This window comes from Monodon monoceros, unplaced genomic scaffold, assembly GCF_005190385.1.
Source record: "Monodon monoceros isolate NGI ecotype Baffin Bay Population unplaced genomic scaffold, NGI_Narwhal_1 Super_Scaffold_6, whole genome shotgun sequence".
NCBI classification, from domain to species: Eukaryota; Metazoa; Chordata; class Mammalia; order Artiodactyla; family Monodontidae; genus Monodon; species Monodon monoceros.
In genome coordinates, this window is record NW_021703783.1 from 953,920 (window position 1) to 969,902 (window position 15,983).

At 58.0% G+C, this 15,983-nt stretch overlaps 1 protein-coding gene across 1 annotated transcript in view; it reads right to left on the reverse strand.

Moving 5' to 3' along the window:
- CACNA1C (calcium voltage-gated channel subunit alpha1 C) overlaps positions 1–15,983 on the reverse strand; it is a 465,580-nt gene that overhangs the window by 98,516 nt on the left and 351,081 nt on the right. The window contains 3 exon segments of the mRNA XM_029204130.1: positions 975–1,200; positions 2,042–2,202; positions 10,076–10,102. Coding sequence (XP_029059963.1) covers positions 975–1,200; positions 2,042–2,202; positions 10,076–10,102 — 414 coding nt within the window.

Sequence of the window (15,983 nt, forward strand, 5' to 3'; positions counted from 1 at the left end):
ACAGCTCAGCCACGAAAAAGGAATTAGAGTGGAATACAGCTCAGCCATGAAAAAGGAATGAAGCGCCGATCTCTGGACAACATGGGGGAGACCTGAAACCATCAGGCCAGGTGGAAGAGGCTGGTCACAAAGCAGCACAGGTCGTACGGACATGAACTGTCCAGAGAGGGCAGGTCTGCAGAGATGGAGGCAAGGCGGTGATGGGTGCTGGAGGGGAGGGTGGAGGAGGGAAGAGGGGGCGTGGGGTCTTCTTTTGGGGGATGGAAACGCGCTAAAACGGGACTATGGTGTTGGCTGCGAAACTGCAAATACATAAAAACCCCCTGAACTGGACACTTTAAAGAGTGAATTACATAGTATGTGGATTATCTCTCAATAAAAATGATGGTCGTGATCCAATAAGCTGGTCTCACCACCCAGAATGGGTCACAACACGGTGGAAACTTGCTGTCCTGGAGTGGCTGCCCGTCCCCGCCCCGCCTGTCTCGAGGGAGTTTGGGGGCCGCGGCCTTTGGGTGGGTGGCGGGTGGCGGGTGGAAGGGGCGTGTCAAGGCCCCGTGGCTGCCTTTCATACCGCACATGCTCAGCAAAGGCCCAGCTACAAAAGCAGTTTCCCTCTCCAGGGGCCGGGCGGCCCCAAGAGCTGAGCTATAGGTGAGATTCCGGGGGAGCCCGGAAAGGAGCCGACAGCCCCTTCTCCTGCCTCGAGCCCACAGGTGAGGGCTCGGCCTCCGGAAGCCGCCTGTGACCTCGGTGGAGGGCAGGCCCGGGGCTGGTGAAGCAGGGACAGAGGAGCCTGGGTCCCCGATGCAAGTGGAGGCCCCACGGCTGCCACCCCTGCACTGTCTGTATGAGCAGCCAAAGGACCCTCTAAAGGAGGCGCCATCTGGCGAATACGCGTGCCCAGGACAGATCCTCCAGGACACAGCGGCTCCCCTCCCCTGGGTCCCCGGGGGGAGTGACGGGCCACGCACCTCGTGATCTTGAATATCCTCAGGAGGCGCACGCATCTCAGCACGGAGATGCCCAGGGGCGACATGATCCTGGTCTCCACCAGGATGGTCTCCAGGATGCCGCCACACACGATGAAGCAGTCGAAGCGGTTGAACAGGGACACGAAGTAGGCCTGCAGCCCCAGGCTGTACGTCTTGAGCAGCATCTCCGCCGTGAACAGGGCCAGCAGCGCCTTGTTGGCCGTGTCTGCGGGGACCCGCACGGGGGACAGGAGGGGGAGAGGAGGTGAGCGTGGCGGATCCCTGCGGGGAAACCCCAAAGCTCGAGCCCGCCACACACCCCTCGCTGCGTGGACTTGGTGGGGAGGGGTCTAGTTACAACCGCAGCAGACCTCCAGCACGGCCCCGAACCCCCGCATCCTCTCACAGCGACTCTGCCAGGCCGCGGGGCTGCTGCCACGCCCCTTTTCCAGAGACGAGAAGTGAGGCTCGAGGGGGAGCCATCTGCCTAGACTGACCAGCCAAGAGCCGGAGCCGGGGTCTTTGTCTGCCCTTGTCACCGGGAGACGAGCCCCATCTGGGTTCCGGGAGACACCCTGGGTCCAGGCCGTGTTCGCCTGACCCCCGGGTCGGTACCGGGGCTCTGGCCAGGGAGATCCCTTCCGGGGCCCAGGGAGGGGTGGTGGGACCCACTGCCATCGAGGACATTCCCTGTGCCCAGGCCACACTCGTCCTCTCCCTGGCTTTGTGCTCTCCGCCCCTCACAGGTTTTGGCTAGCACACCTGGAGGCCATACTGAGGCCCCAGGTACTGAAAACCCACTGGGGGTGGAGGGGCGGCAGCCAAAGATCTGATGTAGCCCAACAAGCCACAGCTCGTGACCGTGTCTCCTGGACCCAGTGGTGATGGCCGGGGCAGGCAGGGGGGTGTTGCCTGGCCAGGGGAGCCCCGTCTGTGTGGAGTGAGCTGGTGCGTTTTAACGGCTCATAAGCTGCCAGGCCGCGGTGTGTCCGGCGCGGTCCGCTTCCTCGCCCCGGCGCAGGGCCGAGTCAGCCCGAGTAACGCAGGCCGGCCGGGCGGCCTCTCACCTTGGACTTCCGTGAGCCAGTGGGGCTGGTTGTAGTGCTCAGAGGCGATGGTGAGCGTGTTGAGGAAAACCAGGAAGATGACAAGCCAGTAGAAGACGCTCGACTTCACGGCCGCGCGGCATTTCCTCCTGCAGAACCGATTCCAGCGGCGCCAGTAGCGGCTGCAAAGGGGCAGAGAAGGAGGACGGGGCGGGAGGCGGCTGTGAATTCAGGTCCCCGGCCGACATGCCCCAAGGTGGCCACCTCCCTCCCCTGAACTGGCCCGACCTCACCAGGGCCAAAGAGACGAGCATCCCACCAAGGTCACCGGCTCGTGGCTGGTGGTGTGGCCTTTGGGGGGGGGGTCCCTGCTCCTCTGGGACTGTGGCACCCTGGCCTGTGACCCCGAGCAAGGCCAGCCTTGTGTGAGGGTCTGGCCTGAAGCTGAAGGGAGGTTATTTAATTTCATAGTAACGGCATCACTAGAAGTATTGCAAGTCGTAAGACTAGTATTACTAGGACTAGTAATGGTTACCATTAGCAAACTCCATGTCTGGCTGGTACCATATTGGCACTTCTCATGCCTTCTCCCAGATCCTTTAAACATGTCTGCAAAGCAGGCGTTGTCCCGATTTTCAGGAGAAAACCAAGGACCCTGGAGTTGGGCGTCTGGACTGACACCGGGTGAGGGCAGAGCCAGCAGCGTCCCCTCTTCCCGCCTGCAGCCCAGGCGCCAGGCGCTCCCCTAGCTGCCTCATCCGTGAAGAGTGGGAGGTGAATCTGGACCAGCGGTGCTTGACTTGAAGGGGAGGCTGTGGAGTCCTTTAAGATTACATCCTCTGTTCAGAACAACGGGCAGACTGCCCCCACCTCTACACGCAAGTTCACGCCATACGTGGGCCCTGAAAGCTCATCCATGGGCTGCGGGACACTCGCCCACATGGCCTCTGGTTAGGGACTTTCATCAAACCTGGCTGTACATAGAACCACCTGGGGAAAGTTTAAAAAACACAACAAAAACACACCAGGCCCCGGGCCCCAACCCAATGAAATCTGATTGTCTGGGGTTGAGTAATTTTTAAATAACCCCCAAATACCGTTGCTGTTTGCTAAGGTTCCCCAGATGGTTCTCATGTGTAACCATGGTTGACAACCATGAAGCCGGATGACCCCAAGGAAACGCTCACATTTTAGGATTCAGTGGTGGACGGGTTTACAGCTTGTCCCCAATTTCATCCTCCTGATACCGAGAGAACATGCAGATATATTTGGTAATTCCGTTGACCAAACAGTTACCAGTTTAACACCATGTGAGGAGCGAAGGACAGGGGTGCCAGGGAGACTGTGGGGGCCCTGTATCGAGAGGGGATCTGATTCCAGAAAACCAAACACAACGAGAGCAGCCACACGGTCAACGTCCAGCTGGGGGATGGTAAGAGGGGTGCCGTGGCCAGCGTCGGGCTGGAGGTGATGGAGGCAACAGCTTTACTCAAGGAAGGAGGAGAGTGAGGTGACGTGGACTTTGGAGGCGGAGTCAGCAGGCCTTTGACCCTGACCACGAGTGCAGGGGAGAGAGAAAGGGTGGAGGGGTGTCTGGAGGAGGCCCTGTCACCAGCACGGGCACCCTGTGGAGGGGGACTCGGCCGGAAAACACCTTGAGGTACTTGCAGGTTGTGTCCGTAGGGACACCCACCGGGCGGCTGAGGACAGAGCCCCCGCTTTGGGACAGAAGGCGGGGTGGTGGTGGTGATGGCTGTCGTCCTGGACACCTGTACTCATATCTACATGAAGTCGCAGGTCCCCAGGTCCCCAGCTCAAGACTCTGTTGTTAGGACCCTCCACACGCCCCAGACGGCCCTCTGGAGAGCTTGACTTTATTTATATTTCTACTCTGTTATTTTTGTTACCTACGGCCCGTGGGAAATCCTGCTGCCACACCGCTGTTGAAATCTGCTCTGAGATTAGAAAGCGAGGGGCACATCTAAGGCGGGCCTTGCTGCCTGGGAGCTGCAGGAGGACCTGGCTTTGGCTTGCAGGGCAGGGAGGGAAGAAAGGATTAAGGGGGTGGTGTTCTGACCTGACCTCACCCCCGTCACTGAGGGGGAGGGGAAGCCACCTCCAGGGAGCGCCAAACCTTGGCAGGGACGTTTGCTGCTACTGGTGGGGAAAGTCGCTACATGGAGAAGAAAGGCCTGGGGGTCAGAAGACGGTGGTTCCCAATGCACTGTGGAGGCTTCCATGCTCCAGACACACCACCGGGCGACAGCAGGGGTGGCGGAGGGCGCAGGGGGGACAAGGCAATGGGACAGGGGCCCAGGTGGTCCCTAGCCGGGGGGCGGCCTCCGGCGGTGCTGGACCACGGTGCTCAGGCACCCGCTCTCGTCAGGGCGGGACTCTGCTTCTCTCCTGCGATCGAGCTTGGTGATATTGCAGACAAAGTTGGTAAGACTTTTTATTCCCCCTGAAAAACGAGTTTTCAGGACAAACTCATATCCAGTCTTAAATAGCGTCAGCTACCAATTGGCCCTTGCCCTCTACCTCTACGAGGATTAAATCACGAGCCACTGCAGGTGCTGACCTTCGACACCCCTGAAAGGAGCTCAGGGCAGAGGCCAGGAATGAGGCCCTCTGTGCTCCGGGAAAAACTAACTCCTCTTATTTACAAAAACACTAAGATCCTTCACGGTGACGTCTGCTGCCCGTGACTAGCAGAAACCTTCACAAGACGAGCAGAAACCTTCTGCAGAAAATATGTGCTGGATTCTATGTACTCCCCCTTCAAAAAAATAACCTATGTACTGACTTTCCCCCTGCCTCTTTGGAGCAGTTTCTCAGAGCTCTCCGAGATGCTGTTTCCCGGGCTGTAGTCCTCATTTTGCCCCGAATAAGACTTAACTCACAACCCTCACATTGTGCATTTTTTTAAGTCGGCAATAGGTTACACTGTAGTTGCGAAGAATGTTTTGAATAGAGACAAGCTCATTTACAAAAATCACCAATAATTGTGATTCGGAGGCCAAAGGAATCACGGTTGATTTCTTCCACATTTTGGAGGAACCGACTCCAACTCTGTCTCACACCCAGAACTTGACTGCGCTCTTCCCCAAGTTTGGGGCTGGTGGATGCGGGTGCCACATGCCCGGGGTCTGGAGCTGCTCTGCTGGAGGCCCTGCACCTGCAGCTGTGACGGACGGGGCGGCACCCGTGGAATCGTGCGCTCCCGAGACAGCCACTCAGGAGAGTCACGTGGGTTCGGGCCGGGGCGGGGGTGGAGTAATTACCATCCAGAGAAAGTATTTAAAGATAATGACACGCCTCCCACCCTTCAAAATACAGCTTTGCTCGACAACTGGTGTCCTGGCAACGCTTCCTACTGCACAATAAATGCAATGGTTTATTAGAATGTGTAAGTGCATTTATGTGTTTACATATGCACGGAGGATATAGAAATTAAACGATAAAACAGGGAGGAGGAATTTGCCTGCTATTCACGTTCCCTTCACTCTCACTGGGAAAGTTGTTCCCTCGAGAAGTGGAACTTCCCGGACACAGACCTGGAGGTGACGGTGGGCACGGACATGTCTCTCGCACGTCTTCAAACCCGTGTGTCGCTGCATTCCCACCGGACAGCTCTGCTCGCTCGCCTGGACCCACCTGACCCCTTCCCAGCACTGGCCCGGCTCCTACCTTTCCATCGACACGGCTGTCCCCCCACCAAGCCTCCCCTTCTGGGTCCCCCCCCTTGCTTTAGGGCTCAGCGGGGGCCCCAGCTTCCCAGCGGTGCACTTTTCTAGACGTCCCAGCTGCCAAGTTCCAGTCACACTTACTGTCCGTGTTGCTCACTTAGCTACACGTTCAAGAAACATCTATTGAAACATCTTCCCCAAGCCAAGTACTAGCTATTCAGCTTAACAAACAGACGGGAAACTCGGGTCGGTGATACAGACCCCAAGGGTGCCGCGCGCCAGGCGGGCTTAGTAGAGGTGCCCCAGGGGCACGCAGAAGGGCATCCCAGCCCACCGTGGGGTGCCAGCCAGCCTCCCCAGAGGATGCGATGCTCCGTTTCCTGTAGGTCAGCATCTTTACTGTGTGACTCCACTGAGATCGCAGGGTCCTGAGGGGAAGGGGCTGCATCCTGTCCTTTGTGATGGGCTCACAGCCCACCACTGTGGTCTTACACAGTAGGACCACTGGGCCGGCAGGCAGGTAGGGCAGCAGAGACAAACTTTACACACACTTACTCACTCCGCGCTGTGGACGGGGCTTAGGACCCTGCGGATGGGGTTGGGAGGAGGCAGTGCTCCTGAAGGAGTTTGCTTGGCACAGAATTTTGGACAAGCATCTAGAACAGGAGACAGCACCCAAATGGTGGACACTTGGGGCTCTTTCCAGTGGCCAGAGCTGAGAACAAGCAACCCAGAAAATCCTTAACATTTAACTATTTTACACAAAAGTAACCAAAAAATGGGTTATTAGCGACTGGGGAAATTTGGGCATGCGCCTTATTGCTTATGGGATGGCAGAGGTAAAGGGACCTCGGAGGCACGTTTCTCTGAAGACAGGCGAGACAGGGCTCCCAACCTCAGACCCCCGAGGGCTTCACTTCAGACCGCTGTGACGTCCAGATCCAAGCCCCAACATGTTATCTGACTAATCCCTTCACGCTGCGGAAGGTGCTCAGGATCGTTTGTTCCGTAACTAAGTCCTATTCTGAGCCCCAAATGTTGCCAAGTTCCTTATTCCTCAAAGTAGAGACTTGGCTTACCAAGGGAACACCCTAATATTGCCCTAATATTACAAGTCCATTAATTTGCCCAAATTTCCCTAAAACCTCTGCTCTAATATTTCCTTTAAAGACTCTGTGACTTTGTATCACCGTCTTGCAAATGGAATAGGCCAGTTTGAGGCTCAAATTCTATTATTTGTCATTGTTAAGCTGAGAGAATGAGTGAGAATACTTGGTGTGTGTGTGTTTAACTCCAATTTTAGATTCTTTTCTAGGGTAAAACAGGCTCTTCGCTGTTTACGAGGTTACTTCTGAGTTGCCGAAATTCTCTCTCCGTTTCCCCTGTGTTACTGTGTTTTTCTCCTGCGCCTCCTATACCCGTGTGAGCTGCCACAATCAGACAGACAGAAGGGCTGAGGACACTGTTCCTGCGTCTGCAGCGGACCGAGTTTTCTCAGGGCCGACCTTGGTGATTTCGATGGCATTTTCAACCCATCGCCAGCCTTTGTTATTCCCTAAACAGACGCCACCACTGGACTGCAGGGTGTAGGTGAGTCAGCTGCCATCTGACCCTGTGGGGTCACACTGTCCAGTGTGGTCGCCACTGGCCACCTGTGGCTACTGCGCACATGAAACGTGGCCAGTCCAAACTGGGCGTGCAGTGAGCGTAAATGACACACTGGATTTCAAAGAAAAATTAATATAAAATATGTCATTCATTTTTTATATTAATTACATATTGAAATAACGTTTTTGACGCATTGGCTTAAATAAACCATATTAAGATGAATTTCACCTGTTCCTTTTCACTTTTTTAACATGGCTACTAGAAAGTTTTACAAAGGGTGTAAGTGTCCGGCATTGTGTTTCTAACTCAACAGCTGTGCCCTGGAGCGCCCCCGACCCCTCGCTGCAGCCCCTAGACACACAGCTGGGCAGAAACGGCTTCGGATGCCTGGGCAGGACTTCATCACATGGTGCAGAGCCCGGGTCCTGGGCGTGGGTCCTGACTTGGCCAAGCATGAGCCACGTGGCCCCGGGCCTCTGTCAGCCTCAGTATCCCCCTCTGAAAATGGGTTTACTGATGGTGCCAACTGACTAGTAATAAGCCTTCTGGGAATGAATACAGAATCTTCTCCGTGCATTTCTGTTGTATCTTGAGTAGTAGCTGCAGGGGGAGGAGCCCTTCCCAGAGGGGGATCTGGTACCAGCAGGGTGAGCCACGTCTCAAAACCGAGCAGAGTCCAGGGGTCCAGGTGGACCCTCGTGCCCCCTCTTCTTCCAGAGCACAGCTTACACCCTAGAGCACTGGATACAAAACGCCCCCCGTCTCCTGGGTAATCTCATGCTGGAGCGAGTCCAGGCAAGTCTGTGATTTCTCTCCCACCCCCCAGAGCACGTTTGTTCATTCATTCACTCACGCGTTCATTTGTTCATTTATGAGTCGCCCATTTTCATGTAATGAGAATGATGTTTTGGAAATATTTTCAAATGTATTTTTATGCCCCTTCACTCTCTCCCTGCATGGGGGCCTTGGAACTGCAGAAGCACGAAGTGCCTTCTCAGCTTTGGCTGTAAAACAGAGCTTTCATTTCAGTCTGCGTCAAGCCTAATGCCATGCGGGGGCAGGACGATCCATTCGTCCCTCCACTTAGTATCTATTAAGGCCCCAGTAAGTGCCAGCCGCTTCTCCAGACGCTGGAGAGAAAGCAGTAAGGTCCGAGCGCTACGGAGACAAAGGATTTTCTACATTTCTTGAGCTCTCTCCTGTAACAAGAGCTGGACCTGGGAGACTTGACCCTAGGTTTTTTATGTGAAGGAGGTCTTGGCTTCAGAGGAAGTGGAAGGGGAGAAAGCCTGCATTTTCCAGCCCCAGTGGAACATGGGAGCAGAAGGTGACAGCAGGAGAGGAGAGGGTCCCACACCAGCATCCTCATTTAATTCTCTGGCTGAGCGTCAAGCTCTAGAAACAGCCAGATAGTCACGGGGAGGCCAGGACATCAGGGCTGAAGGTGCCTCTCCTGGGTGTAGCACAGGGTCTGCGGGGCCCTGGGGGACGCCAGCCTTCGGCCTAGAGCTCTTCCCAGGAAGGCACAGAGCAGGACAGGCGGCCGGCGCGTAGGTGAGCATCCAGTTCCCGCAGCCTGTCCACGGAGGGCCTGGAGGTGTCCATGGGCTCAAAGAGCCTGGGGACCAGAGGCAACGATTTCAAGGCCAGAGGCAAACATGGGGCCCACGGACACCGTGGGTGGAGGCCCAACCAGATGGACTTGTGGCCCCTCGGCAGGCCCGGTTCTAGAGGAACAAGCAGGGGTCTCGGGCTGGACCCCAGGACCCGTCCTCACTGAGGCCTGGGTACTCCCGGGGTCTTGAAGTCCCGGCCCCGCTTCTCCACCCTGGAGAAGAGCTGGGCAGAGGAAAGAAGAGAACTGAACATGTAGCTTAAGGGACAGTTTAAAAGGCAGCCTTGGGCTACACTGCTCGGCTGGACTACAATTTAATGTTATTTATGCACCTGCCCCAGGTGAGGCAGGGGAAGCAGGATTAGATCAATGATGAAACCTAAACACTATAGTTTTTCGCTCGTACAGGCTTTGTGGGAGTGAATTCCCACCCCTACTCACATATCTGTCCATCAGTGCACACGGTGGACAGGCTGCTACCCGCCGGGCGCCCGGCTCAGCTCCCTGCAAATAGCACCTCGGAGGCTCACAGAGCCTATTGCAGACGCGGGAGCCCGCGTGGGGAGGGCGGTACAGAGGTCTGAGCAAAGCGCTGGGGGGAGGGAGGGGAGTCTGCAGAAGGTGTGGAGATGCGGTACCAGCGAGGTTCTGAACAGGAGCCCGAACTCTCCGGGGGAGGCTCGGGGACGCGGCGATTCGGACGGAAGGAGGGCTCCACGCAGAAGCCTGGACGTGCAAGAGGACGGGGGACGTTCAGGAACCGCGGGATGCGCAGGCGGCGGGGCTGGAGGGGCAGACAGAGCGAGGACGGCGCACCGAGGAAGGTTCTGAAGCAGCACCGTCGAACCCGCGTGCCCTCACCTTCCGTGAACATGGCCGAGAACAGCAGCAAGTGGCCATGTGGCGCTTACTTCAACCGGACTTCATCTTATAAGGGAGGGGGACACAGCATCTCGCAACCTCCTAGGGCCAGTGCCACCAAAATCACTAACTCGCCAAACCCCAAGCCCCGAGCCACTCGCCTGGTCTGATCCACGAGCCTCTTCCTGAGAGCCGTGCAGAAGGAAAGCAGACCCTCCGCTGACCCTCCCTCAGCCCCCAGCCGGGGGTGTCCCCAGCCCAGCAGGAAAGGAGCATCTCACTCACCTGAACTTCGACTTGGAGATCCTGTGGCTGAAAGGGAAAGAGGAGACATTACCAAACGACACACACGTTTCCCTCTTTTCTCAGACGTCCCCAGGTGACCACACGGGCGCTGGACGGAGCAGCTTCGGAGAGACAGCCCTGTGGTCAGCACGTCCTGGTGTCTGTGTGTTTGAAGGGGAGACCGAGGGCTGGCCCAGCCCACAAACCTACGAATCTAGCATTTTCTAGGTGGAGACGTGGCCCCCGGAGAGGGTGCTGTGTTCTCAGACCGTCAGCTGGGGTCAGGCAGCGGGTTGGGGGCCACGCCCTGAGAACAGTCGTGGAGGACAGGAGCCCCTCCTGCAGACGTGGCCCTCGGACATTGCAGGCGGGAACAGGCTGGCAGAGGCCCAGCGCTGTCTGAACAGGAGCCCGGCCCCATCACCACCTGGCCTGAGCGTGGAGCCTGGGCCCAAGGAAACAGGCCGGGGCTGAGAACAGACCCCGGATGCTCGCAGTGGTGTGCAGCCCTAAAGACCTGGGGACTCGTGGACAGAAGCACTGGTGGGTGGGCTGGTGGCTGACTCGAGGAGCATCTCCGGGGAAGGGGGGAGGTACTGAAAGGTGGAAACTTCCAGGAGGCCCTGCGGCCCGTGGGAGGCTGGATGGAGCCGGGTGGGGGGCAGAGATCATGCAGGCATCTGAGATGGCCCTGTGGAAGGCCACACGTCGGGAAGGCCCTGGTGTCTGGGGAGTGAGTGCTGGCAGGGCCGCGGGTGGGAGACCGTGCTCGGACGGGCAGGCAGGTGCGGAGCGCTGGTCAGAGATGAAGAGGGGACAAAATCCGCCTGTCCCAGCTCAGCACAGAGAGAGCTCTGCTGCGAAGCAAGAAAACAGCCCCTCTTGCTATTTTTCATAAAAAAAAATAAGCCAGAAGATGTGACAGGTGGCAGAGCCATCGTGCGTGAGGTAATTATGTCTCTGGGGCACTGAGAACCAGAGCCAGGAGCCTTTACTGCTCCGAGCCAGCTGATAACCTTTCCCACCCAAAGACGCTGCGAGGGCTGCAGGGTTTCAATCACGTTACACGGCACGTGGGCAGAGGCCGGGGCCACGGGTGGCATCTTACTTAGGGCCACAGTTTAAAGGAAAAACAAATGTCTTCCAGCTGCGCCTGGATGGTGGGGAGCCGGGGGGCTCCCTCCTCTAGCCCAGCCAGGCTTGCTGGACAGCTGACCCCTCGCTGAGGGACATGAGCTAGCATGGGTGGTCATCAGCCCGGCAGCTCTGCCACAGGGCCTGGCCCGGCCCCGCCTTCTCTTGGAGATTTCCAGAGCCTCTCGGGGGCTCTTCAGTGCAGACCACACACCCTCCCTATAAATCTCCCTCTCAGTCCGGTGGGTCGTCAGCAAAGGTGGGTTCTTAAGAAGTCCCGTGTGGGGCACTGAGGTCTGAGTGTCCGCATCTCCTAGGCAGTGACTCTGGGACGCGGCGCGGGAGGACCAGGGCTCCTGTTGGGGATGACGTCCTGGGTAAGCGTGGTCACTGGCTGTGGCTCCTTCCTGGGTGTTCTGGAATGTTCTGAGGCGGAGGAAATGGAGTGGGACTTTCTCTACCCTGTAGTTACGTGTTCTGACGTGCGAGTCTGGACGCCACACTGAAGCCTGATTGCTGTTACTGCTCTCAGGTTGTGAGCATCGTTCCAGGCTCGCTGGGTCCAAAGCACTCACCCCCTCCAAGCTCTGTGTTACTGGAGCACCCCAGGTAAGAAGGGGGGTCCTCGGGGGCACATGTCTGGAGACAAAGGGAAGCCCAGGTATGGGAGAGCGGAGGGCCTCACACTCCCCGTGTAGGAGGGGTCAGTGCACTTCCTGGGACCAGGGGCACCCGGTCTCTGCAGCCTTCGGGTCCTGGGAGGTGACCACCAGCTTGGGGTTTGGAGAGCTGGTCATGCCGCCGGTGGGCAGGGGAGCCGGGAGCCTGCGGGCGCCGTGTCCGCCGCCCCAGCCCTGCGTTCCGGCCGGGTGGCGGGTGCTGCCCCCTGGATCCCAGTGAGTCCACAACACCGGGGGGCCCGGCTGCTCCAGACCCTGCTGGGGACCAGCCTGCTCAGAAGGCGTGAGGGCTCCCCTCAGTTACTGCTCTACAAGGTAGGATTTCCTCCCCATGTTTCCCGTGGATTCTTGAAGAGCAGCAGGTACAGAAAGTGGGTAACTCGCATGTAAGGCCGCGAGCGCAGCCCTGCTGGGTGGACCTGACTCTTGTCCAGCCCAGCTGCCTCTTTCCCTCAGGCCTCCACAACCAACCTCCCAGGAAACCGCGGTTGTCTTTGCTGATGTGAAGGTTTAAAACGGGAGACCCGCCTGGAACTCCCTCTGCTTCACTCAGTTACTCAGTTTGCATTTGTCATTATTGGACAAATATTTGAACTTCTTGGGAGCTACTTGTATGTTTAGCCTTTCCGCTTCTTAGAGTCGTAAGGCCGTATGTTTTCTCCCTGCCGTGTGACACAGCGATTCCCCAAATCCTCCCGATTCTCCCTAATGTCGGTCAGATGGCGCTGCAGGCACCATCTAGGCTGATGCACGTCTGAGGCAATGTCCTCGACTCCATGCACGGCTGGTGTGGCCAGAGGGGCCGGACCCTGGACCCCCATCACAGTCCACCTCTTGGGGACCCACTAGCTTGAACCTCCCGTGCTATCCGGGGACCCCTAGCTCACTTCTGTGACGAGATGCACGTCCATCGGTATCATCGACCCTCTGCGTCGGATCCCGTTTCTGACTCTACCTTCTTTATAGAACTGTGCGCTTTGAGACTAAAGGGACCTCGCACACACCAGCTGGATTGGGGTCTGCCATTTTACAAGGTGCAGCCTGCCTCACTCACGGGGCCTCTCCTGCAGAAGCCGCAGGCACAGAAGAGGTGCAGGGGGTCCCCGCAGGTGGTCCCCAGGCCCCTCTAGGAGCCAACGGGCAGACGCCCTGCGCGTCCCAGGAGGCGAGCCTGAGGTTGCCGCCCGGGCCCAGATCTGGGACTCCTGGTGCACGGCTCTCTTCCCTCCTTCGGTCCATCCCAGAGTACCGGGCACTTCTTTCTGTGGAAGTCCGTGTGTCCCTCTCTGACGCCAGCTGCGCCCTAGTCTCAGGCAATGTTGTCCCGTAAGTGCCAGTCTCCTTCATGGGCTTCTCGTCTTGAAGATGGTCCTGCCTCCGTTCTGAGGAAAGGCGAGGCCCAGCAGCTCCAGGGTCACTGCCTTTCCCTGTCCACGGCCTCACGTCTGGAGGGAGGGTCCCCTGCGGCCCGCTCCCGCCCCGCCTGCCCCGAGGCTCCAGCTCCTCCGATTAGGACACACAGAGAATGCATCCCTTTTCCATCTCCGCACATGACCCTGGCCTGAGCCGCGTCAGCATCACCCCCAGAGCTGCTACGGCAGCCGATTTGCTCGAGTGCCCGCCGCTCGGGGCTTCTCGCTCCCGCACAGACTCTTCCTAATGTCCGAGGATCCTCAAGGATGGAAAGCTCACCAAACCAACCAGCTATGTTCCACGATTTCTCATGGTCTGTGACAAAGACCAAGGCCATCAAGGGTCTACCCGGCCCTGCTCCGTCTCCAGCCCCGCCCCTTCCCATCCAGGCCTGCCCTGGACGCGACTGCCTTCTCTCCCTCATCCCCCCAGCGGCCTCGGAACCCGCTGTTGCCTCTGATTGGAAGATCCTTCCTTCCTCCGCCCCCTCCAGTTCTCAGCTCAAACTTTCCTTCTTCAAAGCTTTCCCTAAGCTGCCAGTCTAAGGCGTCTCTGCACCACTGACCCTGCATTACAGCCACGCCACCTTCTGAACGCTTTTCCCAAGTGATGGCTCCGTGTCACTTTCACACCAGATTGTGAGCTCCAGGGAGATGGTGTCACCTTGCTCTCGGGCTCTGTGTCACCTTGGCCCAGCACCGAGCGGGCTTGCTGCCTGATGAGGGTGTGAACGGAGAGCCCGGGCTTGATGCTCCTCTCCTGGTGGCCTCCGGGCTTGTGCTTGTCTGTTCTCCTGGCACCTTTTCATCTGTACCTTCTTCTTTTCCTTCTGCGCGTCGGTTTCCCAGCCTTCAGCCCTGGCCTCTGCCCCTGTGGACAACCCCGGTGCCGCGTGACCGCATCCATCGCTTCTACGCTGGGGTCTCCAGCACGTGGTCCAGAGCAGAGCCCCGGCCTCCACACCCTGCAGCCCCGCTGGTGACTTCAGTCTGTATCGCTTCTGTCTTCAGACTTGAAGGACAGTTCCTTCCCCTCACCACCTCCCCCGCCCGGCTGCCCCCTCCCCAGCAAAACATCATTTTTCGGGCTCTGTCTGTCTGCCGTGTCCCCTCGGAACCATCTTCAGCCAGGCCTCATCCCGCTGCATGGGCCGTTCGCTCTCCGCTTCAGAAACGCTAGCCTCTCCCTGGTTGTCACAGCCTGAGCCTCAGCCCCCGCCCGTTCACGCTGCTTCCCCACCAGGAACGCTGGCGGTCTTCTTCCATCGTTGTCTGGGGCGGGGCGGGGAAAGACGGTAGTTTGTTAAGGACATACTGCCATCCCGGCACTGCGACAAGGCACTTTATCCGCAGAGTAGGTGTGTAAATTCAGATATTCGTGGGGAGGGCGGTCCATTTCCACCGAGCCCTGGACGCCTGCAGAGCACGTCCTCCAGATGCCTCCTCCCTCTGTGGGAACATGCCTCCTTACAACATGGCCTCGAGCTCCCAAAACACTCTCCAGTGACCGAGCGCCAGCGCCGCGGCCTCTCCGGGTCTGTCACGTGGGCCCAGAGCCAGAGGGCGGGGTCCTCGTCACCTTCCCTCCGACCCTTTGGGGACCTGCCATCCACCTTCTCTAGCGTGGCCGCCCGGGGCCAACGTCCAGAATCCCGAGCGTTTGTTTGTATGGTTCCCACAGGAGGTAAGAGGGAAGGGCTCAGCCCGCTGCTTCAACGTAATTAGCACTGTATTTTAACAACACTTTGACAACAATTGCTTCCCAACGATGCTGGGAATCAGCAGTGCAGACTCCCTGGTGCCGCCGTCAGGGTGAGGGATGGTGAGGCCCATGTACCCTGGAAACAGTCTGCTCCGGCCCTCCCGCCCCCTCGCTCGGAGGCTGGCCCGGCTCAGGTTAGATGTACCCAAACCTTCTGAAAAGGCCCAGATACGGAGGCATCTTGGCGGGGAGAGGTGAGCTAGGAGCCGTTCCACCGACGGAGCGACTCAGACGCCCAGCCACCTCGGGGCTGGTCCTCCTCCGAGCCCTCTGTGCGCCGGCCCTTTCGGTTTCTGGGGTGAGTCTTACATCTCCCAGGCACCGGGACAAGCAGCTCCCACTTCCCACCGTGGAGTCTGGAAGCTGCAGGAGGCCTGACACTCAAGGTTAGCCTGACCCCTAAAGGAACATGGCTTCAATCTGTGGACTCTGGGAATGAAACCAGCAGTTTGCTCATTCTTAGCAGTTAAACCATTTTCCCTTCATTTCTTGGTGCGGGGACATCTCCCAGGGACCGCTGGTGTCCGTTTTTAAGGTGGAGCTAAGACGGATGGATGATGGTGATAACCCACGTGGGCTGTCCCTCTGCACACCTGGCCCAGTCCTGGGCCCCAGTCAGCTCAGGAAGCCGGGGGCTGGGGCTTGTGTTGGGGAGGGTCGCTGGGCTGGCACAGGTGCACTTTTATTAGCTGAGTCTGCACTTCAGACACCTGTGCTCCCTTCACTGGGTGGGTAACTCAGAGCTACAGGTAAGACCCATGTCTCCCGGCGTATTTTCTTGCCTGTCTGCTTTTCTTCCAGGTCACATTTATCAGAAATGAAAGGGTGCTTAGCAGGACCCAGGGAACCTAACAAAGCTGCTCTGGTGAGAGGGGTGAGGGGCTGGGAAGAAACAGACTTCAAAGCCCCCCAACCCCCCC